The sequence below is a fragment of the Strigops habroptila genome, chromosome 10 (genome assembly GCF_004027225.2).
Source record: "Strigops habroptila isolate Jane chromosome 10, bStrHab1.2.pri, whole genome shotgun sequence".
Taxonomy (NCBI): domain Eukaryota; kingdom Metazoa; phylum Chordata; class Aves; order Psittaciformes; family Psittacidae; genus Strigops; species Strigops habroptila.
The window spans coordinates 10,415,576-10,441,151 of record NC_046359.1 but is presented as its reverse complement, the minus strand read 5'-3'; the positions used below and the strand labels follow the sequence as shown (position 1 = coordinate 10,441,151).

The window sequence follows — 25,576 nt, the reverse complement described above, 5'->3', positions numbered from 1 at the left end:
GTACTCGGGTGCTGTAGGAATACTGAACTCACAGCTCTAGGAGAGCAAAAGAAATTCCATTGATTTCATAGTTCCTAGATTTCACTTACTTTCTTTAATGAATCAGGCCCATAGATTGTTTTAGATTTCTGTGAGGGTTTTTTTTTTGTTGTTGTTGTTGTTGGGGGGGTTTTTTTGCATGTTGTTGGGGGGGTTTTTTTGGTTGTGGGCTTTTGGGGTTTTTTTTTTGTTTGGATTGGGTTTTTTTTTTGGGGGGGGGGTGTTTGTTTTTGTTTGTTGTTTTGTTTGGGTTTTTCCCCCCCCCCGCAGGGAATTAAGTATGAATATAATGGCATAATATTTAAATAATAACAATTCCAGTGCGAAGCTCCCTGCTTACTGCTAAAGCTAAGCTGAAATCTTACTTGAACAAGTGGAAAGTTCTTTGTTCAGTCTTTCAAAGAAATGCTGCATTCTGAGATACTGGAATCTGGAATACCTGTGCCTCTACTTCTGTCTATTGTTACAGAAACCCTTGTGAATTATAAACATAGGAGACAGATTAGTTGTAATTGATATTAATTATCATAACTGTTGATGCTGCAGAATCTTGGTGATTTACTGTCATAGCAGCCCTAATGAAAGCAAAGTCTGATAGTAAAATTAATCCATACAAAGGAGTGGCACAACATGTTCTTACCAGGAATGGTAGTAGTACTTCGTATGGTGGCACTATCATCTGTATGTGATATTATTTATGTAAATAATAACAAAATAATAAAAATTTTAAAAATCTATTTTCCTAGCAAGGAATGTTGCATCTTAGTTCATATGCTTTAAGGTGATAATTTAAAATCATATAGCTATTTAGCAGTAGAATTACTAACTACAGGTGTTCTCTATATATGCTCCTGGTCTTACAAATTTATTGGTGAAATAAACTGGATCATTGGTTATAGTAAATAAGAAAACGCAATTTGCCAATAGAAGGTGTGTCTCTGAGGTGGTGCTTTAGTTGTGTTAATATTAGGAATGCATAAGGAGGGACGGCTCAAAGAGATTAGGACAGTAAGATGGAGTCTTGAACATAGAGATTTGATCCCTGCTGTTCTAACACTTTATGTAACCTTTGCTGTGTCATTTATTCTTCATGTGCCTAAATTAATTCCCTTCGTGTTTGAAGGGTAATAGCTCTGAGTGCTGAATAGGGTGTGAGCGATAAATTTTCAGAGTCTCTGGTCATCTGTAGCTTTAGGAGGCACGTGAATTGATGGATGTAATGAGACAAAGGTAGAAAAATGAAACAGAAGATGAAACTTCTTGCATGTAAAACAAACTGCTCCTGCTGATTGCATGGGAAATGGTTTTTTGTGGTTTTGCGATTTTAAAATTAGTTGTCACTAACAGACTGTTGCTTTGCAGGTTGTCTGAGGGGGAAAAATAAAGTAAAATTTTAAGGAGACTGTGATAAGGACATTATTTTCCAGCATTTTACTGTTCCATAAAGTTTATTTAAATAAATTTATTTAATATTTATACTTAAATTTGTAAAAAAAATATTTGATTTAAAGATATCTCTACTTTTTGAGTAATTTCTATTGAAATAAGTGAGTGCGTCCTACAAAACAAACAAACCAATCTTTCTCTTGCAAGGTAATCTTTTCTTTTGTGAGTCTTTATGTGGTGTACTTGTGTTCAAGGTGAACACAATCCAATCCTGATGTATGTGATGACTTGACTTCACAGGATAGTTATCTGGTCTCTGAATGGTGACTTTAGAGCAGGATTTCCTAAGATTCCAAAACAATTAAGTGGAGTTTATCCAACTACTTCTCATTGTCAAAAGCTGTGTTTTTCTGTATTACCTCCTTTATTCAATCCTTTACGCTATGTAGGTAGAACAGTAACTCTGTAAAAGTAACCATGCTTTCTAATTGCATTCTTTTATTTTTTTTTCTTTTTTTTCCTTCTAACTAGAGTCTGTGTATATTTACACCACCAGGAGCTAAAGAAGGACAACCACGGCTCATTCCTGCAGGGCCCATTGCACATGGCACTACAGTATCTGCTTATGTAGCCAGATCCAGAAAAACATTGCTAGTAGAAGATATTCTGGGGGTAAAAAGCTTCCTTTTTAATGAGATGATTACAGCATGTTCTTAGAATGAATGGTTTAATACTGAAATGTTTATTGAGCTGAATGTATAATGATAGAATTCACATCTGTCTTGCTATCAAGAAAATAAAATTGAGTTTGGATTGGCATGATGGAATAATTTCAGAATATCTCATTTATTTTTAAGTTTAAATTTTTTATTTTATTTTATTTTTTATATTTTTTTGGTTGTCAGATAAGGGAAGTAATGGAGTATTCATACCACAGTCACTTGGAGAGAAAAAAAAAAACCCTAACAGTCAAACTCCTGTCCTCCTGGTCTTGAAATACTCAGTGCGTTAATCCCAATCAAGATGACTTCTATACAGTCAACCAAAGTTTGATTTAATTATAAAGCAGGGCTCACACTGACAGGAATGTCAGTCAGAATTCTGATTATTAGACAGGCTTTTGATCTCTGCTTACACTAGTGTAAAGCTACAATACTTATCAGTAAACCTACATGAAACACACACCAGTGTAACTGATATCAAAATTCAGGCCTTTGTCCGTAAAAGGAGTCAGAAAATCCTAAGGTGATATTCTCATAACTCTTGGCACTCTTATGTCTCTTCTTTGTAATTTTTTTTTTTTAAACTTTATGCTTTAGTCAAATTAAATTATACAATTGTACAAAACTGGTATTTAAACTGTGCTTTAGGAGAACACTTTATGATCAGCTATGTAGGTTATGAGAACACCATCGAAGTTTAAATTCTTTTCTCTTTTCAGTGTTTTCTATCCTTTGAGTTCTGTCCAGAATAACAGTCTCTGGATACTGCGGCCAAAATTGGACATTGCTGTCTCTATTTTAAAAAGTATTTGTTACAAAAATGTATGACCTTTATTGGGCAAACCCAGGCTATAAACAAAATACCACATGCCTAATATGAGTACACTTAAGCAGAACCACAAATGCAAAAGACAGAAACTGCTTTTCCCTGTAGTAACAGTCAGTGCTTTCTCTGGACTATAAAGATTTTGTATGTTTAGTTAGTGTTTTTCCAGTCACATATAGGGCTTGAATTGTTACTGATAATTTCCAATTAATATCATTATATCCTTGTATCAAGGCTTGTATGTTTTGATTTTACGTTCATAATAAACTCAGTGAGGTGGAGGCAGTGAGGAGTAGGTTTGAATTTCATTAGTTTACAGTATCAGTGGATTGTTGGCTGAACAGGGAGATTCATTTGGGTGACATGGTTTGCCTTCCTGTGATTTTAGGAGCATCTCAACAGTGAATGAAAAATGCTTGCAGGTAGACTTATCAGCCGTTTTTGGGGGGAGAAGGGACAAAATTAAAAAGTGCAAGCAGGAGGCTCATGTTGCAAAGTGCTTCCCACTCTCCTGTGCCTGTCATTTGTTCCTAGTGGTTCAGATTGATTGTCATCTTGGTAATTAAGGTGGAGATTACTCACTGGTTTTTTTTTTGAGAAAGGAGAGATTTTAATCAGCCTTGAAGGAGTGTCTGTCTTGGCTAAGCACAGCCTGCGGGGAACATCTGGTACAAATCAAGTACTGAAGGACTGATGTGCAATAAAGTGGGTCTCCCGCATTTCACATCGGCTGGTTACTGCCTTATTAACTGTAACATCCAGGTGGTTTCTCAGGTGTTTGTGAGTTTTCCTACATGGGGAACTGAAGCTATAAATCTTTGGACATTCCCTGTGTAGATTAAAAGTTAGGAATTTGGGCCTTCTGTAGCAGGTGGTAGGATTATTTTACCATTTGTTCTTATAACTTTTGCACTGGTTTATTCAGGATACATAAGCAAGGGAAGGAGAAAGACTCTTACTCTCAAGTATAATTTTGGGGAACACATTTTCCTCCTCAGTGGTTGGTTGAGGATTATAACTTTGTATAACCGAAAGCCTTAGCCTCGGGTTTCGGGTTTTGTTCTCTTGCAAGTGCTGCCATCTGCTTTGCAGCACTGAAATCTGAGCAGTTCACTTGAGTACAAATGCTTTGGGTTTCTTTGGGGGCAGAGGGAAGCGGACAGTGAGGTCGTGTTTGGATTTTTACTTAAATCTAGACTGACATTAGCAATGAGGTACTGGTTTGGCTGCCTATGAGATCAGAGAAAATGTATTATAAAAAAAAATCTAAAGCTGGGTCCAATATCACAGCTAATTCTGAGTTTACATCAATAAGGTTATCTGTATATGTAAATTAATGCTGACTTTTCACTTGCATTTTTTTCATAGATGTCTTAATACTGTGTATAAATTATGCTGAGATATGAGGTTTAGTGAATTTTACCATTTTCCTGCAGATTTGATCAGCCAGGAGGGGGAGGAAAATGTCAGTATATCTTTCGTGTTAATGTTGTGGTACTTACATTTTGTCACGTTATGTTTACATTTCCTAGGATGAGCGATTTCCCAAAGGTACTGGACTGGAATCAGGGACACGCATCCAATCTGTTTTGTGTTTGCCAATTGTCACTGCAATTGGTGATCTAATTGGTATCCTGGAGCTTTACCGTCACTGGGGCAAAGAAGCCTTCCACCTTAGTCACCAAGAGGTGAGCTCATGCTTGGCCTTTGCCCACTTCCCCACAATGGTCAGCACCTCAGGATCCCCGCTCCCCGCCAACTCTCTTCTCTCACTCTTCTCATGTGTTTTGTACCTTTTTCGTACTTGATTGTTGTTCTCATTAAATGCTATTTATTGAAAAATAAAGCAGTGATTTGTATTCTCAGGAGGTAGAATGTACATATTCAAGTACACATCAAGAATTTTACCTTGTGTTCTTTTATGGAAAAACAGGTTCAAGATTGCTTTATTGATTATAACCTCAGTACAGGGTTGTTAGAAAAGTTTATGCAGGAGCAGGCAAATGAAATATAAGTGTAAATCAAATGTCAAAACCCAAAATAGCTTTATATAAAAAGGAAGCTGACAACTTATCTCAAGTCTCAATTTTAACTTTCCAACAAAGCTTTATTTTACAGTATGGAAATATTTGGGGTTTTTTTTTAGTGGGCTTTTTTGATGTGGCTTCTGAATGAATGAGCCCTATTGTAAAACATAATGTTGCAACATTGTAGCAACAGTATAGTTAAGTCTCAATTCTAGGTCTCACAGGAGGGAAAGTGATTTTGTTTTAAAACAGAAGCAAAACAAAAGAGATTTTATGTGTTTGCATTCACATTCTTAAACTTACAGACACCAAGTTGTGTGTGTCCAGGAGGTATTTCCAGGAATCACACACAGAGACGCACATAGTCTTTCCAGGATGCCTTTCACTGGGAGGACAAGGAATTCTGGCTGTTGAGTCGTTATGTCTCCTGGTTTCTTCTTAGGTTGACAACCATGTGCTGGTTTTGGATCAGCCTTTTCTTTAGCTCTTATGAGCTGGCATTTTCTGTCTCTCTGGCCTGTCTATCTCTTGGAGCGTCAAGATTTATTCACTGTCGTTTGTCTCCTGACTTAGATGTCCTTAGAAACTGTAAATTACAGTACCTGGATGACCTGCTGATCTAGGTGCCATTCATAAAGTTCTCTTCTGCCTTTTTTTTCTTTTCCTTCCTTCTGATGCTTCCTCATCCTGATATTCATAACCACCTTCCCATTTCCACGACTATGCTTTACGCTGCGTGGTTTATTGTATTTATATAAGGCCTCTGTAACTGCATTGTTCATATATGTCCATTTCTTAATCCAAAGTTATGAGTTGTTAGCCAAGTACAAACAAATCTGATAATGGAGCAGATGTCTCAAAGGCTATCACTGTATTAAAAGTGTTATAAGTGCATCTTAGCTCTCGTGTCTGGGTGAGGATCCTTGTAATGTCCCATCTATACATTAAGAAGGCTTGCACATTAGGACAAACGTAGCATTCTTTTCTCTCTCTACCCTTTTCCAGAGAAGGGAACCTGAACACAGAGGTTAGGACAAAAGGGTGAATTCTAGCCAGGTCTGTTGTCTCAACAGTGGTATGAGGTGCACCATGGAACAGTGTGACTGCACTGAACAGGAATTATTCTTGTGAAAAGAACAGAACATATGCAGACAAGAGACAGTAAAACTAGCCCTTCCAAGGAAGGAAAACCCAGCAATATTTGTCAACTTTATATTCCATTTATCAGTAACCTGAGTAGCCTAGCATACATGTGATGCTCATACATGTATGTTAGTTGGGCAATCAGTGTTGCTTCAACCTCAGTGTTACACCTGGTATTTTTCCACGAGATAGTAGAGGTCATGGTAGGGAACTAGATTAATATGGTGGTGCCAGTGTCCCGGCCCAGGGAACAAACAACAGGTATTCATACAAAACCAGGCTTCATTAATTCTGCTGCTTACATACAATGTAGTTATTTTTTTAAAGTTGTCCTATTGTATTAATCAATCTACAACTCAGATAGGTTTCAGACATGCATCGTTCTGTGCAAATATGAATCTTTTGTGCTATATGAAATACCATCTGTAACTGAAGTTCATGAATGTACTGCTAGAAAAAGACTGGCTGCTAAATGGAAGTATTTTATTAGTAAATTAAAAATATTTTAAGGTCACTTTCTGAGTGTTCTAAAGCATTCTATTAATTTTCAGGTTTCAGAAAGCCTTTGGATACTGTTAGCAGTTTTTATAAAATGTGTACAATGTGTTCTGTTTGGCAGGAGGAAGAGTACTTTAGGAGGGTATGCAGCAGCACCCCTCTTGTACTTCCATCCTCTATGTTCCTATAAAGCTCCTGTGTTTCAAGGACAGGAGATTATTCATGGTAGCGCATCTAGTTAACTGCAGTTTACGTGACATTTGTTTGAAATGTTGCCTGGAAACTGTCATACTTAAAACACTAGTCTTGAGCTGAGGGATCAGGTCTGGTTCTTCTGCCACTGAAATGGTAATGATTGAAACAGTGCCTGTTTACAGCTGGAAATAGCTGTGGCTCAAGAGATACAGCCCCAGAAAGCTGTTATAGAATATTTTATTTCTATGGCAGATGCCTTTCTCATAATGTACATAATGTAACTTTTAAAGCCCTTGGCTTATGAGACATTTGTTTTGATGTTTTATTTCTGACCTAATGGGTTCCCAGTACTGCTTCTGAAGAGCATTTTTAAGCATTTTCTGGATACCGATTTTGTGACTGAATGTGCCTTACTAAAATTGAAACACTTGCAAGTATACCTAGACTTTCACAAAATAACCATCTTCCCAAAGCCTGTCTAAAGCAGCTCAGTCAATTTACTTAGCAGCTAGGTGGGAGAAGACAAGAACATTTTCAAGGTTTCGTCAGAGTTAGTTTCTTCTCTTTTGTTTCAGGTTGCAACAGCAAATCTTGCATGGGCTTCAGTAGCAATACATCAAGTACAAGTAAGTGTGGGTGGTTTTTAATTTTTTTATTGTGTAGTCCTTCTGCCAGAACTTGATTAGTAGGAACATGGATAATGATCAAATTTAAGTGGAGGTCACTATTAGAACATTGATTCAAGCCCTTCCTTGAATCTGGGAAAAATACGCTAACATTTTGGTGCGCATTGTGCTGGTTTTCCTCCCTTGCAACTGTGGATCAAAACAAAGACAAAAACCAAAACCAAACCTTTAACAAAGCAGTTAAATAGTTGTTAAAGCAGAATTATAACAACTTTGCAGTTTTTTCTTGTGAGAAGGCAACTGCTAGGCTGACTGGTTGCTTTCCTTCTGCTTTGGTATTCAATTTGAGATTATTAGGTGCTGCTGGTTAAGCCTACTTTAAGCAATCCTTGCTAGCTGCTTCATGGACCTGTAACTACTCCCACTAAGGATGCTTCATGCTGTCCCTACTCGGGTGCTTAATGAAGCTCCACACAGTGCAAGCTGCTTGTAGCAAACCCCAGCAGCTTTGCTAATAGGTTTTATTACTTCAGCTAATAGAAGACAACTCTGAAACTGAACATATTCTGTCAACTCATAGAAGATGCTAAAATAGATTCTTCTGTCAATTCACAGGAAGAAGTTCATGACATCCTTTTTTTCAAGGTGTCTTTCATACATTTGGCAGAAGACTTGCTGAAAGCTTCCTGCTTTGCTTTTCTAGGCTCTAATATTTGCCACCTTGGTGCTGGAAGTCATTGACTTTGGGATGATCATTCAGCTGGGCTTATTTAGGCAGAATTATCTGGCATAGACTATTGTATGCTAGTAGAATTGAAATTATGTGCAGTTGTAGCTTCACTTTGTGACAATGACTCCCTCTTAAACCAAGAAGCCTTTCACACCTAACAAAACAAGGCAAGTTTAGTTTAAGCCTGTTCACTGGTCATTTTTGCTTCTCTCCCTCCCTTTTCTCTCCCTCCCAAGAAGGCTTGCCTTTCTTTCTTGAGTTTTTGCATGAGAAGAATGCAAGAGTTTTTATCTGGTGTTGGGCTGTACCTGACTCACAGCTGGGCTTTAGGAAGTAGTTGATATCAAGATGTTGTACCTAGGTTCCTAATTATATGCATGAGTAAGGCTTATGGATGTATTTTGTCGTATTTTGCATGTTTACTTATATCTGCATTGCACAGATGAAAGACTAGTTCTGAAGAATATTTATTTGTGTGAAAGGTACAAACAGTAGAGGCTTGTGTTCTTTTTTTGACCCCAGTGCTTGCTGTAGTAATATACAATTGTATACAAAGGTGTACAATTGTACTTTAGGTACAGAGTATGCAATTAGGTGAAGTAAAAACGCAGTTCAGAGCTTTGCTTAATCTAACACTTTGCTTCTAAAGTTTAGTATGCATACTGGGTTTTGTGTTCATACTCATGCTGATTTTTCCCAAAGTTGAGCATATATTATCTGCTACTTGGTTTACTTAAATTTGCCTGATGTCAGTCTTCAGTTTCTACTTTGTCAGTCTGCAGTTGCTACTTTGCAACCTGGAAAAAAGGGTAAAAGTATGGCAAGGAAGAAAGCAGACAGAATATTTGATATTCTCAGAAGAGCTGAGTGTCTGGATAAGGAGGTGTCATTAAGTTGATTCCGTAACTACATTCAGTGGCAGCCTTTGAGGCAGCATGAACAAGTGTAACAACCAACATCTTTTCAAAGAGTCATAACAAAGATTGCTTGCATTTGATAGTTTTATCTCGGCAGCTAAATAGCTAAGGTTGAAGCCCAGCACACAAATCCAGCTTTTAATTTTATGCAGTGCTGTAACGTATGTATATATGGATAGTGGTATTTTTTCATACAAATTAAATGGCTCGAGTGTGTGACTTCAGTTTCACTCTGACTTCATTGTTCTTCTGGAGCAATTGATAACGTGATCTGTTCTTCCAGGTGTGCAGGGGCCTTGCCAAGCAGACTGAACTGAATGACTTCTTGCTTGATGTATCGAAGTAAGTGTGATTTGCACTATGATCTCATAGATTTACTTGATGAGCTTTTCTAACATGGCTCTTCAAGTCTGCCTGTGTTTTGTACTGTAGCTCGCAAGCAGGTGTGAAGGCACACCTTGGAAGGTGGGCAAATTTCAGCACAGGGACAAGAATGCAAGATGTGGGCGGCAGTGGTGCATACTTGTTACACTTTTTTTTTGATGGTGGTGCATCTGATTATACCTTACAGAATTTGTTTGTTCTTGTGGTCTTTTGCATGGTTTTTTTTGCCTATGTTTCCCCTCTTCTGTCAGAGTTAAACATGGCCCTCTTTTGAGAAGTGACAAATAGGATTGCCGTCTCTTTTGATGGCTAATTTTAAAAAGCTTGAAAGGACTTTATGAAAAGGTAATTAGCTTGCTTCAGCTTCCTTCCCCCTTTTAGTGACATGTAGGTATGTACATGTAAGTATACACACTTCAGGGATGTATCCTTGAAGAATAAGGGCTGCCTGATTCTTCACAATTGTTCTTCCCTTGCATTTTTGGATGCTCTGTTTTCATTTTCAAAGACTGTAACTGCATGTACTATGGTTTTTTCAATTTCTTGTCACAATAAATGCAAGATTAAATTGGAAACACAGAAAAAGCATGAAAGCCTGGGCTTAGACTTGCAAAGCCAGTTTAGTGTCTTAGGTGATCTGCTCTTCCTTCATCCCTTTCTCTTTGTTGCTGCTATTAGCATCTTTAGATAGTAGAGATAGCCAATAAATTAAAAGACAAACCAGAGTTGTACTTTTGGTAAATCAGTCTGGGGTATTTAACAGCATTTTATCAAACTAGTTGGTTGAAGAATTTCTAAGTGTATCACAAAGGACTGATGATACTGTGGAAAAATGAGATGTCTTGAATTTTTGCTGTTACAAACACTTCTGTGGGTCATGATGAACAATTCTTGAGCTGATCAGATTAGAAGACATCCAAGATTCCTATGCCATTGCTCAGGAATGCAGGCAGCCTGACCCCACTGGAATGGGGAGTGATACACCGCAGGGAGGAGTCTACCCCTTGCAAGGACAGCAAGCTGGTTGTATCCAGATGTTTTTCCTAGCTTTTTTCCTCAGGGATGACCTTTATTTTTTCTTCCAGCTTCAGTTCAGAGTGTGTCTCTTAAAGGACACCCTCATTATTCCCTTGCCAGAGCTACCCTCTTGCTGCAGCATCTTGCACCATTATGATCTTTTCCAGGGTGCTTTTGTGTTGCTGATATCTGTACTGAGCTAGCTTACCAGAGAATTCTGGATTAATCTACCCAGATTTATGGACTTGCAATTTACTCTTGATATGTAGTACCAAGATTGTTTTAAAGACCTTTGTAATTATTTTAATTTTTTAAGATAAAAAATGCAATAAATACTGCAAATATTTAATATGTATTTTTGTAAGAAAATACTTTGCGTACAGTATTATCAGTTCCTAGAATTACTTATTTTTAACAAAAAGAAAACCTATGTTTTGAGCTACAAAATTGGGATGTAATTTAATAACAACTTTACTAACTTCTTGTAGGTAAAGACTTGCACTAACAAGAAGGTAATTAGTTTCCTCTTAGAAATGGTCTGTGCTTTTTCTTACATAGAAAGAGAATTTCCTATTCAGTAAGGAAATTGTTAGTATGCAATGTCACTGGAACATGTTCTGTAACATTTTAGAAAGGGCAGAGTATGCAGTGCTCTACCTCTTCATGTCCCTGACAATGTAAGACTAGCATATATTTCCTTTCCACTAGACCCAAACAGAAGTGAGCTGTATATATGTTCAAGGCCATGGGACAATGTCTTTCTGTCTGCTGGGATCATTGTAATCCGAGGGCTATTAAGACTTGGCATTTGGAAGGTTTAGGCTTCTTTTACTAATAAATTTGACCTTTATCTTTCAATGTTCTTGACTGTCCTTGGACAGTTACCGCTTTGCTGTGAAACTGAAATACCTTTTTATTTATTTTTTTTTAAGTCACAAGATCAGTTTTTTTCTGCAACTTTGACATGCTACAAGTGGGTTGACAGAGAAGACTCAATAAGAGCTTTATCAGTTGTTGCCTTTTAAGAATTGGCATCAAGAATTAAGAATTGCCTCTTAAGAATTGGATAGTAGAATGTAAATTTATCTACTATACATAGTTTCCATTAGTTCTCAGTACATAGTCCTCTATACGTAAACCTAATGAGATATTTTGAAAGCATGTAGATAATATAAAAAGCAATAGAAGAAATATTTTCTTTAAATCCTTTGGTTGCTTTTCCTTTTTACTTGTCCTTTTAAAATTGCCAGTGTGTAAAGGGTGCCAAAGCATTTTGATACATTCTTAGTGTTGCTCAGCAGGGGCCTATTTAATCCATGGCAGGCAGTTTGCTAGTTTTTTCTACAGACAGAATTCCACATATTATCGAGAATATGCTACAGTTCTGTCATTGTAGAATAATGGTCTAAAGAAACAAAGCTAGGACCATTTCTCAATTCCATTGTGCTATAGCAAGCCAGTCAGTGATTTTCAAGATGCAGAAGTTTGTCCTCACCTATTTGTGCTCCACCGTTAAGCGATTGTGACACAAGAGCCCACGACAGCCATTTGAGAAGTGTTTGCCTAAATGCCAATATTTACTGACTCCTCTTTCTCTGCAGAACGTATTTTGATAATATAGTTGCAATAGATTCTCTACTTGAACATATAATGGTAAGTTGTCTTTTTCACTTCTGAGTTTATTACTCTTAAAGTCCTTCATTCTCCTTCCCTTGAAGTAAAACATCGCAGCATTGAAATATATGAGCTGTTTATAATGGACACATAATACAAACAGTATTAACATCTCTATATGGAAGAATGTGGCAGAGGTCAGCTCAATATTTCATTCATTTCACAGCTTTCATAACTCATGAAACATGACTGTATCTGAACTAAATAGTTACTATTGTGTTTTAGAGAAGGTTTGAAAATTGTAAAAAAAAAGCTTCTGTTTTTATTTCAGCTTGTATCGATTCATTTTTCCTAAATTCAATTTGCTACATGCTACAAAACACTCCTAAAGAAGTTATTACCTGTAGGAAGGACTAGAGGTCAGACATTACTCCTAGAGTGTTTCTACCGGTTGCTGAATGAGATATACAAGACATGACTTTTTTTTTTTTTTTTACTTTACAAAATTAGTTACACCAATAACTAAAGTGACAGTCAGTCAGTGTTTTATAAAACGAAAAACAACACTCAAACCAAGTCTATTGAAATAACTAATCAATGAATTAAAGTATGGTTCAGAAAGAGGTTATGTTTCTGAAACAATTCATAGTCATTTCCTGGGTAGTGCTTACAAATACATATGGGCTGGTTGTTTGTAGCATGTTTTGAGTGTTTATACATGAGTTATGCTTTTTAGCTTTAGGCACATTCATTGCATAGTTACTGTTTTTCATGAATGTAAATCTTCATCAGGTCTGTGATACCATTGTTTCAGTTTGTGTATTCAAAAAATTACTCTCCAGCAGTACTCCAATACTTGCTCCAGTCTTCAAAGTGATATTCTTAACCAGACTTTTCAAAACCAACAAACTTAGAATGCAAACAATATTGAAGTGGTTTTATTTAGAAACTTGAATTAGTAATGGAAAATATTCTGCAGTGTTTGTCTTATTCTAGTTAGTACACAGTCAAGAATTCTGCACACAGGACACATTTCTGAACATTGACTTTTCCAATTTAAATGAACTGCTTAAAAATAGCGTAACATTTAAAAGAACTGTTGTAATATAACATATGGCATTGAGAACAAATATTGATGTTCTTCCCTGTTCTTTCTCTATGAATAAAGGTTTGGTGGAAAACACAGTTAGCAATAAAATACGCTTACTCTTTCATCTTCTTTTCCATGATTCTGCATTTTAACCTGCATAGACGTTTTATACTTGGCTTCCTTTGTAAGCTGTAGCAGTTGGCTCTTTCGTGGGCCAATTAATTGAATTACGTGTATGCACATTTATTGCCATTTTATGGGAGTGTGATTTTATCATTATGTGGCTTATTCTATGTCTCACAGTGAGAAAAGAGTAGAATCCAATTTTATCTACTTCACTCTTTAGTGATTGCACTTAAAAGTTTGATTTGTTCCTGTAATAATAAAGAAGTACAGGGATTTTAGCATTCTTTTTAATTTTCATTAAAATCTCTCAACACAGATCCACTTCAGATCATGCTCTACCATGCAGTTACTATACTTTCTGGGCAGATAAGAAACATAGGAGACATGTGAATTGGATGGAGCAGGTTCTTGAACCTGACTGGCATCCTAAGTTAACACAATGATCCTTGTTTGACTTCAGTTCACTCTTTTCCCTTGTTCTCAGAAAGTCCATCATATGCCTGAGAAACATTTCAGTGAAGAGCTGCTGTGCTCCTAAGATGAGATTCTGTTCTGACAGTCAGTGGTGGCTGGCAGTTAGTTTTGCTAAGATGCAACTAGTTGTTTCAAAGTATGATAGATACCATGCAAGTCTATTGTTCTATTGTGGTACTTCCTTGACTATGGGTGGTACCTTAATGGGCTTTGGTTAGTTCATGTAGTTCAAGTTTCAGCTTTTGTGCAAGAACTGGCCCTGGCGTTAGGAGGGCACAGCCATTTCCTATTCTGCTGCATAGAATAGGGCGATCCATAAAGGCACTTCTAATCTTTCCTATTTGTTCGTTATGTATTACAGGCACATTTAGCTTTTTTAGAAACAAACACTAGCCACTACCTTATGTCTGTCTTTGCTGGATATTCAATACCAAAAAGCCAAAAATATTCTTAGGTCTTGCTGTATCCTATCTATTTAACATCAAGTAAAGATGCATAATGTCTCAACATAGAGGGAGGAGTGCTTTTTTTTTTTTTTTTTTAAAGCATTCCTTGTACTTGAAAAGTGGCGTAATAGGAAAGCCTTTTTTCTTTCAGCAAACATTCCAGCCTCTAAAGATATTCCCACAAATCTTAGAGAAGAACACTCTAATTTACAAAAAAATAGTGAATAGAAGAGAGGCATTCATTTTGAATTGTGTCCTAAAAGATTGCTCTGAAGGTGGATGCTCCTTCAAACAGATTTTCATACTGGGTAATTTCTCAAAACTTGTAACTTCTAAGGAATTAGGTTTTTATCAGATAAATGACTGAAGATAATCTAACTCATGACCATTAACTCTATTCTTCTTTTTTATCTGTAGATATATGCAAAAAACCTGGTGAATGCAGATAGGTGTGCACTCTTCCAGGTTGACCACAAAAATAAAGAGCTGTATTCAGACCTTTTTGATATTGGAGAAGAAAATGATGGGAAGCCTGTCTTCAAGAAGACCAAAGAAATAAGGTAAGAGTAGCTAGCAGAAGAATGCAGTTTCATTGTAACTACAGATGTGCAGGCATTTTATTACCCAGTCTCTGTGCCTATCTGCAGGTACCCTGACAATACTTGTCATACTGTGATATCATTCCCACCAGGACCCGCCTCCAGAAGGTAGTACTTCTGGGAATGACATTGCAGTGCCATCGAAACAACGTCTCTGAAGCTATAACGTCACTCCTGGAAATGCCGTCTTCCGGAGGCGGTCCTTTTGGAAATCATGTTGGGAAAAAAACAGAGGTGTTCTGAGGTAGGTAAAGGTGCAGGTAAAGGTGCACCTAATCCATAGTCTGCCAGCATGGGACTTTTTTTCCCAAGAGGAATTGAAATTTGTGCAATTCAAGCACATCCAAAGCAAGGAAATCACAATTTATGCTTCTTACGGATGGATTAGACATATGTAGACTCTAGTGGCAGTGGTCATAAGTTTTGAAGATTTCAAGTCCAGCAGCTTAGTTTTATTTCTTCTCATGTGAATTTAGAGTATTTTCAAACATTTAGTTAATTGTGATTCTAAAGTATGCTTGAAATGGCAAATTTGAAAATCTATATGGGCTTGAAATGAATACACAGGATTCTCTCCCTAAAGTTGATGTGTATCTCTGCTTCATGTCGCAAGTACATAATTTTCACACACATGCACTTTATTAATGAAAGATGCAAAACAACAAAGTAAATATAACATTTTTCACTTTTCAGAAGTCACGAATCCTTAATAGATACAGGTTGAGACAGGCACCTTCTCAAAAAGAAAGAAATGTATGACTAAATATCTTGCACTAAAATTTTGTTAAAATACTCAGCACAGATTTTCTCAGTTTTTTGGTTTGTTTCTTTTTTCTTTCCTTCTTATACATTTAAAGTTCTAGGCCAATATGAGATGTGATTCATGTCTTCACTTAGACTCCTTTAGACAAACTTACTCCCACTTACTACATGGTGTGAGTGAGAATGGAAAGGAGTCAAAATTGGTGCAATTTACATACTGACAAGTAAGGAGGTGGTGTAAATTGAAGAAGGTGGCCTGCTTTAACATACACTTCATACTCTTCCTTGATAATTGTTTTATTTTGCTTGTATCTCTCTGTCTTTTCTGTATGAACATTACTGAAATGTTGACTCTGAGCGCAAAGGTGTGAGCCATTTCACTGGTGCTGTATACTGAAAAGAAGTACAACTTAAGTATCTCTAAGAAAGGGACTCTGAGGCAGTCAGTCATCAGCCTTAAGTTGGTACCATGTAGAAGCCAGCAGAAGAAACAAACTTAAAATCAGATGTGCAGGGTGAAATCCTCTCCGCTCTGTCAGTAGCTTCAATGGGGGCAGGATACTACCTGGCTACATTTAGATTTGAAAGTGTTCCATGTGTGATTCTTTGTACTTATTTTTCTCCACAAATTCTTTTGTGCTCGTATGTCGTAACTGTTTTATGTCAAAGAATTGAAAATTATTTCCTCGCAAGGCAGACATGTAGACTTTTCTGACTCAACTCCAGAATATGTTTGTTGTGTTTAACTTTCTTGGGGCAATTAAAGGATGCAGTCAATACCATGTCATTGTTAGCATGTCATGAGATGAAACGAGCTAGTTATTCTGAAGTGTATGTGGGAAATGCATATAATATTCAGCTTTGAAGTTTCTGCTGGTCTTTTCCCAAAGTTTATTTTGCCAAATCAACCTGCCCATCCTCTGAGGAAACAAGCTTATATTGCCTATGATAGGTCTAAAGAGACAATGAATATGTAAAAGCAGCGATAAAATTAGTAGCTTGTAAAGGTAAACACAAATCTCAGGTTCTGTACAAATGTCATGTTTGTTAGGCATAACACCGAGGGTGGTTGAAGACTTGGAATTTTTGTCACTAAAATGGTCATATTATGGCATCTTTTGTATTAAACTATGTAGCAATATAAACTGTTTTCAGAAAATATCTGTTAGTATGTGCTTTTTATTTTATTATTTACTACTAGTTGTTGTCTTGTAAAGTTTTTCTCCTAAAAGCATCAAAATGACGCTGGTTGGGAACAGATACCCGTTACCGTGCCCAAGACAGATGTTTTTCCAGGTAGCTCATATTGTGGCTAACACACATTTTCATTTTCTGCAGATTTTCTATAGAAAAAGGAATAGCTGGTCAAGTGGCAAGAACTGGAGAAGTCCTTAACATCCCTGATGCCTATGCAGATCCACGCTTTAACAGGTAGGATGTTATTAATGGGAGGGCAAGACAGCTCACCCTACCATTTACTTAAATTTACTATTTGAAATTTCCTGTTAGGATGCATTCATGGAGCTGTGATGCTCTGAAGAGACAACCTATAGATATCTATTGAAATGCTTTAGCCATCAGAGATATTTTTAAGATAGAAATAAAAAGAATTATTTTTATCAAATCTAAATCTAATGGAATAAAATTTAGTTATTTTTCCTTTTACAGATTTTTGCCCAGTTTGGTAGACTGTTGCTGATTTTCTTTATTAGCCTCCCTGCAACCTGATTAGTTTCAGGAGAGAGAGAAAAAGAAGTTCACTAACAAATAGCATGCCTAAGTACCTGAATATATTCTTTAATTTTATGAATAAGCTGACTGCACATTTGAGGAAGCATTAATTCTTTATCTTGCAAATGAAAATTAATGGATTAAAAACTTCTTTCTAAATATGGCACATAAGATGGAAATATTTGAGAATTTTGGAGGTGAACTTGTTGCAGGTACGAATCACATCTTCTTTAAAACTATTTAGTATATTATACATGAACCCTTGTGAGAATCAAGAAACAGATGTTAATTAATAAAATGAACTCTTTTATTTTTTTTCTTTCCCTTTCTGTCTCTCCAGAGAAGTAGACCTCTACACAGGCTACACAACCAGAAATATCCTGTGCATGCCTATTGTAAGCCGAGGAAGTGTAATAGGTGTTGTGCAGATGGTGAACAAAATAAGTGGAAGTGCCTTCTCTAAAACTGATGAGAACAACTTTAAAATGTTTGCAGTCTTTTGTGCTTTAGCCTTACACTGTGCTAATGTAAGTTTTATTTACAGTTTTGTAAGCTGTTGCTTATAATGGGAAGACTTAGAACCCTATTTAAGGATTTTGATGTTCCAGATTATTAAAATGATTTAAAAGTCTGTTTCGTTGAATTAACAAGGAAACAAGAATCGTTGAATTCTTTGATGAATAATTGCATTTTTAAAAGATGATAGAGATTCATTTGATGTTTTCTGGAATGATTGTACTGTGGATACATCAATTTCCTGTAGCTAAACTGAGAGAGTAAGCTATGAAATCTGAATTATACCCATATGTCATCTCTTTTCCATTAGAAAGTATGATTCTTGTTTCCTTTTATAAATTCAGATAATATGTTTTACAAATTTAACCGGGGGATGGAGATGTTATATATTCTTTCGATTCCATGTGCTTACTATTCAAAGATATCAATTTATACATTTATATGCTGTGCTACATACTCGTAATTATCCATGCTTCTAGGTAAGTGTGGATAGCTACTTTTGTTTTCAAACCCTTTATTGTCACAAATATTACTATTCCTGTAGGAAGCATAAGCAATTTAATGATTATTAGAATAGAAATATAAAATGCAATAAATGAAATAAAAATGCTATGCAGAAGAAATGTGTCATATTCATGGGAGGTAAGATACATTATACTGGAGTAGCAAATTTTACAAACAATTACTTAAACTTGTTCCAGATGACTCAAGGTGAGTAGAAAGGCCTGCATATAAATGACTCCTGGGACTATACAATCACTCACTTGTGTATGAGTTCACTCTTTTTAGGCGGTGAATATTACCATTCAGGGCATAGTGCTCCAGAGGATTATATTTACTAGTAAAATTGTTGTGTCCTCACTTGTTTACAAACTATCTTCAGTAGCTGTCTGAATCTCTTGATCATAAGTGTACTTCTTTTTTGCAGTTATTGCACAGTAATGTAAGCATGATAAACATCTCATGTACTCTTTACTGTGCATAGGTAGCAGTTATTTATACCAATGAATAGGTGAATTCATGCAATGGCACAAAATACGAATTGTGCCCTGTTACCAGTTTTCTGTCTGTTAGCATATTGCGGGGGTCTGAGCTCCGTTTCCAACTCCTGCACTTTGATTCTTTTTCTTTGGGGAGCTCAGAGACAGTAAAAAAATCAGCTGAGCCCTAGGAGTTTACCTGAGTGAGTAAGTGAAGAATTACGTAATAGAAGGCCCGGTTTTCCAGTAGTACTCGGTTTCATATAATCTGTTACTTTTCAAAAGTGTAAAATTGAACAGCCAGAAGCACTAACATTTCTGCAGATGTGTGTTTTAAGCAGAAGTACTTGAATACAGGAAAGAAATGTTTTTCCTTTATTAAAATTTTACATTAATGAAAGGTACATCCCTTTTCAGATGTACCACAGAATTCGCCATTCAGAGTGTATTTACCGTGTAACGATGGAGAAGCTATCCTATCACAGTGTTTGTACAGCAGAAGAGTGGCAAAACCTCATGCACTGTACACTGCCTCCACATATTTGTAAAGAAATTGAACTGTAAGTATCTTTCTCATATAGCAACAGTTGAACCTTTTATCAATCTGTGAAAAAAAAGATTTTTTCTTTCTTCCCCTTAGTGTGTAGTGGAGGGTTTCTATAGGAAGAACTTATTATTGAACTATTAAGAAATAATAGGTGTTTAGCTTTCTTATGCTTAATGACCTGTGAAGAAAATTTATCTATCAAAGATGTAGAATAACACCTACTCAGAATGCTAGCATTTTTCTCAGGCATAGGTAGTTACAGTAGTTGCTTGAATTAGATTGTATCTAAGGATTGTACAGATGAGCTTGCTTTCTGACAGTCTGAAACAGCTCAGAGCCAAAGAGGAGGCTGAGCTGGAACATCAGTAGTTAAGAACAAATGCATGATCTCATCCTCTTGTATGTATTTTAGAATAAAAGATTCAGCTCCTTCCTGGGATTTTCTGGGTTGTGTGTTTTGGGTTTTACTTTGTTTTGGGGGTGAGTGAGTTTGAGTTGGTGTTTTTTTGTTTGATTGATTGCTTTTTTTGGCGGCGGGGGGGGGGTGTTGTGCATCTGCTTCTGTTTCTTGAAGGATCAGAAAATGGATAGAGATCTCCAAACTTCTGAAAATAATTCAGAGTTATGAATCCAGGTGTTAGAGTTTAGAGTTGTGGCCTATATTTGGAGAAGGATTTCTCATCCAGCCTCTTAGGCTTTCTTTGGAATAATTCAGTTACCTCCAGCTCTCAAGGATCTGCTGTGAGCTGAAGATGTACCTCTATCTGTATTTTGTCAGTACTCACTCAACCCTAATGCAAGGAGTCATCTTAGTATTTAGTCATTGTTTCTGGCCCAGGACAATATGTAGTGACCAGATGCCTAAAACCAGAACTCTCTTATATGGAGTCACAAAATCTAAGTTGTCTATGTAAACCTAATCTCCAGAGCTCAGTCACTCCTGTCAGGCACTGAGCATTGTAGCTGTGAGCGAGCAAAGGATGAAAATGTATGCTAAGAGGGACTGCTTGCAGTTAAAGTTCATTACATGCTGAAGTGATTTGCTAGAGTGCCAGAGTATTAGCAGCTTGCAGGATTATACCCTAATAGAAGCTTATTCTGTGCAATACAATTTCTTGTGCTTTGTTAGATGATATTATGTAACCCACCTCCTCAGCAAAAAAAATGACTTTTACTTGCAAAGATGACAGGTTTCATTCTAAATTATATTAACATCCTTTAGTTCAAGCAATCTGAATACATTTAACCATTTTCCAAGCAATTCGGCTACCTTCACTCTTCTTGCACCTGCTGTGCTGTTCAGTATACCGTGTGTGTGCAAGCGTTTAGCTGCGTTCAATGGAAAGTATATAGAGGACTTGCAGCACAGCAGGTGCAGGGAAAGGGGTTAATTAATAACCAAAAGACAAACAGTTCTGCTAAGCTGGTCCCTAATATTAGGCCTAAATGCTGATATCGGGAGAGGGAAGAAGTCCTCAGCTAATGAAACATACCAAATGCAGTATTAAATGTTTGATTTTTGAAGTTTGGGCTTAATTTCTGTTAGGTAGTGAAAGTTGATTTTTTTCCTCTGTCAAAATTAGAGCAAGACTTGCCAAATTTGGCAAGTGATAGAAATTGTGATAGAAAGTATTTTTAAAAAACCCTATTAAATATATTACTAGAGACCCCATCTTTACAATTCCTGTGAGGAAAGTCTAGAGTCTTTTAGGAGTGCCTGTAAAGCTCTCATAATTGTTGTAGAATAAAAAGATCTTTGTACATTACTTAAGCAATGGATTCTTAAATAAAGATCTGTGTTTCTATTCATTAAAGCCAAAGGCTAACCATAGGCTAACAGTTGGACTTGGTAATCTTAAGGGTCTTTTCCAACCTAAATGATTCAATGATTCTACAAGGATAGTTCCATTGACCTTAGTGGAAATATATTGATATACTGGAAAATAACTTACTATTGCTGGAAAATGCAGCCTGTAAAGTCATTTTTCTGTGCGTGTTCAGAAACAAGTGAATGCTGTCGGATATACATTACCTGATCATTTTCACTTGCTTTTAGTAAGAATGAACAAGTGTTTGTCCTTACTTTCTTCCTAGATACCACTTTGATATCAGTCCCTATGAGGATGTCTGGCCTGCCATTTTTGTCTACATGGTTCACCAGTCCTGTGGGACAGCCTGGTATGAAGTACATGATTTATTGCTTTAATTCGGATATCTATGTGTTTGTTAGGAAATTTTGAGATCATTATTTTCTAATTCAAGGTCTTGTTTTCTTTGGAGTTTACTTGATGTGGCTGGTCTGTACAGGGCAGTAATAAGCAGGCTGCATTTCTTATCCCAGCTTCTTGGTCTTCAGTTAATGAAATCTGGGAACAACCAGGTAAAAGAACTCATGGTATCATCCAAAGAGTTGTCCTTCCAATATATAGAGGTATTGGTTGGTTCTGAGATTGTTTCTGAGGCAGAAGATGGTGAAGATATTAAAGGCACTCTTGCCAAAAAGGAGAGAAGGTCCATGAATACTGATTTTTCAAATATATAGTTGCTGAAATTAATATATTACATGATTAAAATAGTCCAAGGTTAGACCTGCTCTTGCTAAATGAATCAGTTATAGGCATTATTGGGCACTAATTATGGAAATGAATGATTTTTCAAACAAATTGTTTCATTTATTGTCCTTTCTCTCAGTGTCCATTATCATTATAAGGTCAGTAGTCTCTTAGCTAAGTATGTCCCATTGCTGAAAGAAAAGAGCCACTCTGAATTATGGAAAAGATCTAGAGATAGGCCATTGAAAGGGGAAATACTTCCCTGCAAAAAGGAGCAGCATTAGGAAACATTTGCTGGTGACTGTTTTTCTTAGTAACTGGATGAATCTCCATGCGTTCAAAGCATACAGTCAAATCTGAGGGTCTTTCTCACGTCATCTTCAATACTGCAAAATGGGTGACTTTTCTAAATACACTTCTCTACTGCTCAGTGTAGTTGGCTTGTTTCCATTCCTAACTGAACGGCTGTGGATGCAGGATGAGGGTTCAGATTTCCAGCTCAGTTCTGTTCTTTTCCTTCTCAGTCTCTTTCTTTCAAGGTGTAACTTTGACAGGAATATTTACTTGACATTTTTCAAGTGAGCTTCAGTTTTTATCTATAAAGTTAAAGAAACAAAAGTGAGGAAAATATTTGAAAAGGAGACTGGTGGGACTGGACTTAAATTTAATTTCTGAAAGAACAAAACTTCTCAAACCCCTGAAACAAGTACAGCTATTTTAAGACTAAAATTTGCTTTGTAGCATATTGAGGAGTAAGGTTGTGCCTTTAAGCATCTATGTAATGTATAATTGTAAAGCATCTATGTAATGTATAATTGTACTGTCCAGGGAGGATTTTGGAGAAAAATCTATGGTACTCGCTACATTTTCTTTGCTTTCATGAAGAAATAGTCTTCTATGGCTTTAATCAAGCACAGAAAATACAGCAGTGGAGGAAGTAATAGTGTCGTATGTTGAGGTATCATTAATAAGGTACTATCCCATAGTAACCATAGAGCAGTTATTGGATATAAATGGAAGTGACTGTTGTGATATTCTGAATTATGATGTACTATTTTAAACAGTAGTTCTAACAATTGTTCTAGAGCTGTCTGATTTAACTCTCTAGAATTAAAAAAGAAAGCCTAAGCTTTTTTGAAAGACTGTGCCTCCATTTTTAGTAATGTTAGACTAAGGCCAAGAAGAATGATTACCTTGCTCAGCACACAGCCATAGAAATATGTTTTTTCTTTCTAACTTGCTCCATATAGTAGATGTGTTTACATTTTTACATATACGTCACTGACATTCAGCTTTGTTTTCTCAGCCCACATGTACTACAAAACTAGAACATTAATACCACTTCCCTGAGTTATCCAAGAAATTAAACCATAGAAGTTAAAAATAAAAAATGAAAAAGTCAAACCACAGTAACAGGGAAAAAATGAGAATAAAGGAAAACTGATGCGTTTATGAGGGAATAAGTCAGTGACTTATGGCTCTGGCATCTTCAGTTCAGTTCTGGGCTCAACTGTAATACTCCTTTTTCACCCTGGTCTCCTCAGATTAGGTACTTAAGAGATTTTTACCTGATATCTAATCTGTGTCCGAATTTCCCATCTGTAAGCAAAAAGTATTCAGCTTTTCATTTCAAAGGAACATAAGCAGATAAAGTCTATTGGAGATTGTGCAGAGCTCTGGTACTACTATGAACTGTCTCAGAGATGTTTTTGATGAGCATATAAACCAAACAACAATTACTTTATTACTGTTTTTTATTATCACCTTTTTATTATCCATTGATCATGGATTAATTTTGCTTTTCTATATTAATAGCAAAAATATATATAAAAAATCCTGAAGAAATAATCCCATAAATGCTATAGATTTGGGGCATTTTCATGGTTGACTGGCAATTACTTAATGAAATACTGTTTGGTGAAAAATGAAGAAACAGTGAAATGTGGATTTCTGTGGGTCAGACTGAAAAAAGAAATCTTAGTCCTGGGAAAAGTAAAATCTTCTTTTCATTATGTCAATATGGAGCATCTCAACTTCTTTCATTCAAAACAAGTTAGGCATTTGGTATTTGACTGAAATTTTAATTTAAACAGGATTATTTTTTCTGTGTCATTTGCTTAAAAACTTTAATTTTCTTTTTTGATCACAAATGCTATTTTAAAATTGTCCATTAGATAAGAGTTTTTCAATTTGGCAGGTTGAATAGATAACTATTTAAAGAAACCGCACTTCAAGTTTCTGGGAGCAGGGAGGGTTATACAATTGTGTTGCCTGAGCTGGATAGCTTGACTTACGTTCCAGAACTTTACATGTTAAGCTAAGAGCATTGTCAGGTATCCACACTCCTCTGTCCTTGCCAAAACTTGAATGACTCTTGTAACTGATGAGTCATCCACAATGAGAGTCAATCCTAGCAAGAAGAGTGAATGAGAGAACATCTTTTCTCCTCTGTTGGTTATATTTCCCATTGTCATTTCTTGTCTCTGAACAAATTAATTTCTTTCTAGCTTTGAACTTGAAAAACTATGCCGATTTACTATGTCTGTAAAGAAGAATTATCGCCGTGTGCCCTACCACAACTGGAAACATGCGGTTACTGTTGCACATTGCATGTATGCCATACTTCAGAACAACCAGGGGCTTTTCACTGATCTAGAGGTAGGTGAAGTGACTGTATCAGTTACTAGACCTCACCAGAGGTATTGGCCCTCATGGAAGTACATTTTCTATGCTAGAGTTTTGCTGTCGGCTTAGGCAGAGTGTGTATAAAGGTCCCTGCAGAGGAACAGCTGCGGGTAGAAAGCTTGAGGAAGACAGATTATTCAGATTCCTAATCCTAGTGTTTCCTTCACGTTTTTCAGGTCTGTCCACTCAAGACTTAGAATAATTTAAAGTTAATATACACTATGAAGCACTGTCACTTGCTTTTTTGTTTTTTTTAATTATGGTAGGTGCAACTGGGAATGGTGTCTATTGCTGATGCTACCTGAAACTTCCGACTGGGAGAACCTGTTTTCAGTTGTGTATAACTTTGCCAAATACTAGCCATTTAGGCTGTAATTTTCCAAGCTGCGTAACTTCCTCAAGCTCATTCATTTCTATGATTCTAAGTTTGAAAAGTCGGTATTCCTTTAACATCAAAAATCTGAGGATTGCAGCCTCAGGGCTCTGATAACATTCAGTACTAATCAAGTAGTAAGCACCATCTTTTTGGAGATGCAGAATAAGCAAGACAAGGAGAGCAAAAGAGGCAGCTTGTAAGAGAGATGAAAACAGTTGTCATTCCCTGCTAAACTGCCAGTTTTTACTTGTTTGAATGCCTTATCCCAGTCTATGCTCCAGCTCTTTCTAGCAGTCTCCTTTCCTGAGACTGGAGATTAATCCAACAATAATACAGGAAACTGCTGAAGGAAAGTTTGGAGAACTAGGATGGGCTGATCTCAGGTGAGGAATGATGACGTGACCCTCCATAGTCTTAGAGGTGGGAAGAGTGAAACACTGTTAAGGGGAATGGTTTAGACGCAAGTGGATCCAGCAGTTGGCGCTGGTCAAAGAGTTCAGATCCAAGCTCCAACAATAGGTACAAGGTCAAGAGCACTGGTATTAGGCATTGTATAATCCTGAAGGAC

At 36.5% G+C, this 25,576-nt stretch overlaps 1 protein-coding gene across 1 annotated transcript in view; it reads left to right on the top strand.

Moving 5' to 3' along the window:
• PDE10A (phosphodiesterase 10A) overlaps window positions 1-25,576 on the top strand; it is a 172,071-nt gene that overhangs the window by 125,403 nt on the left and 21,092 nt on the right. The window contains exons 6-16 of the mRNA XM_030499761.1: window positions 1,957-2,097; window positions 4,506-4,661; window positions 7,412-7,462; window positions 9,393-9,451; window positions 12,112-12,163; window positions 14,678-14,820; window positions 16,960-17,052; window positions 17,693-17,879; window positions 19,266-19,408; window positions 21,490-21,573; window positions 24,455-24,605. Of these exons, the coding sequence (XP_030355621.1) occupies window positions 1,957-2,097; window positions 4,506-4,661; window positions 7,412-7,462; window positions 9,393-9,451; window positions 12,112-12,163; window positions 14,678-14,820; window positions 16,960-17,052; window positions 17,693-17,879; window positions 19,266-19,408; window positions 21,490-21,573; window positions 24,455-24,605 (1,260 nt within the window). The remainder of the gene's footprint in view (window positions 1-1,956; window positions 2,098-4,505; window positions 4,662-7,411; window positions 7,463-9,392; window positions 9,452-12,111; window positions 12,164-14,677; window positions 14,821-16,959; window positions 17,053-17,692; window positions 17,880-19,265; window positions 19,409-21,489; window positions 21,574-24,454; window positions 24,606-25,576) is intronic.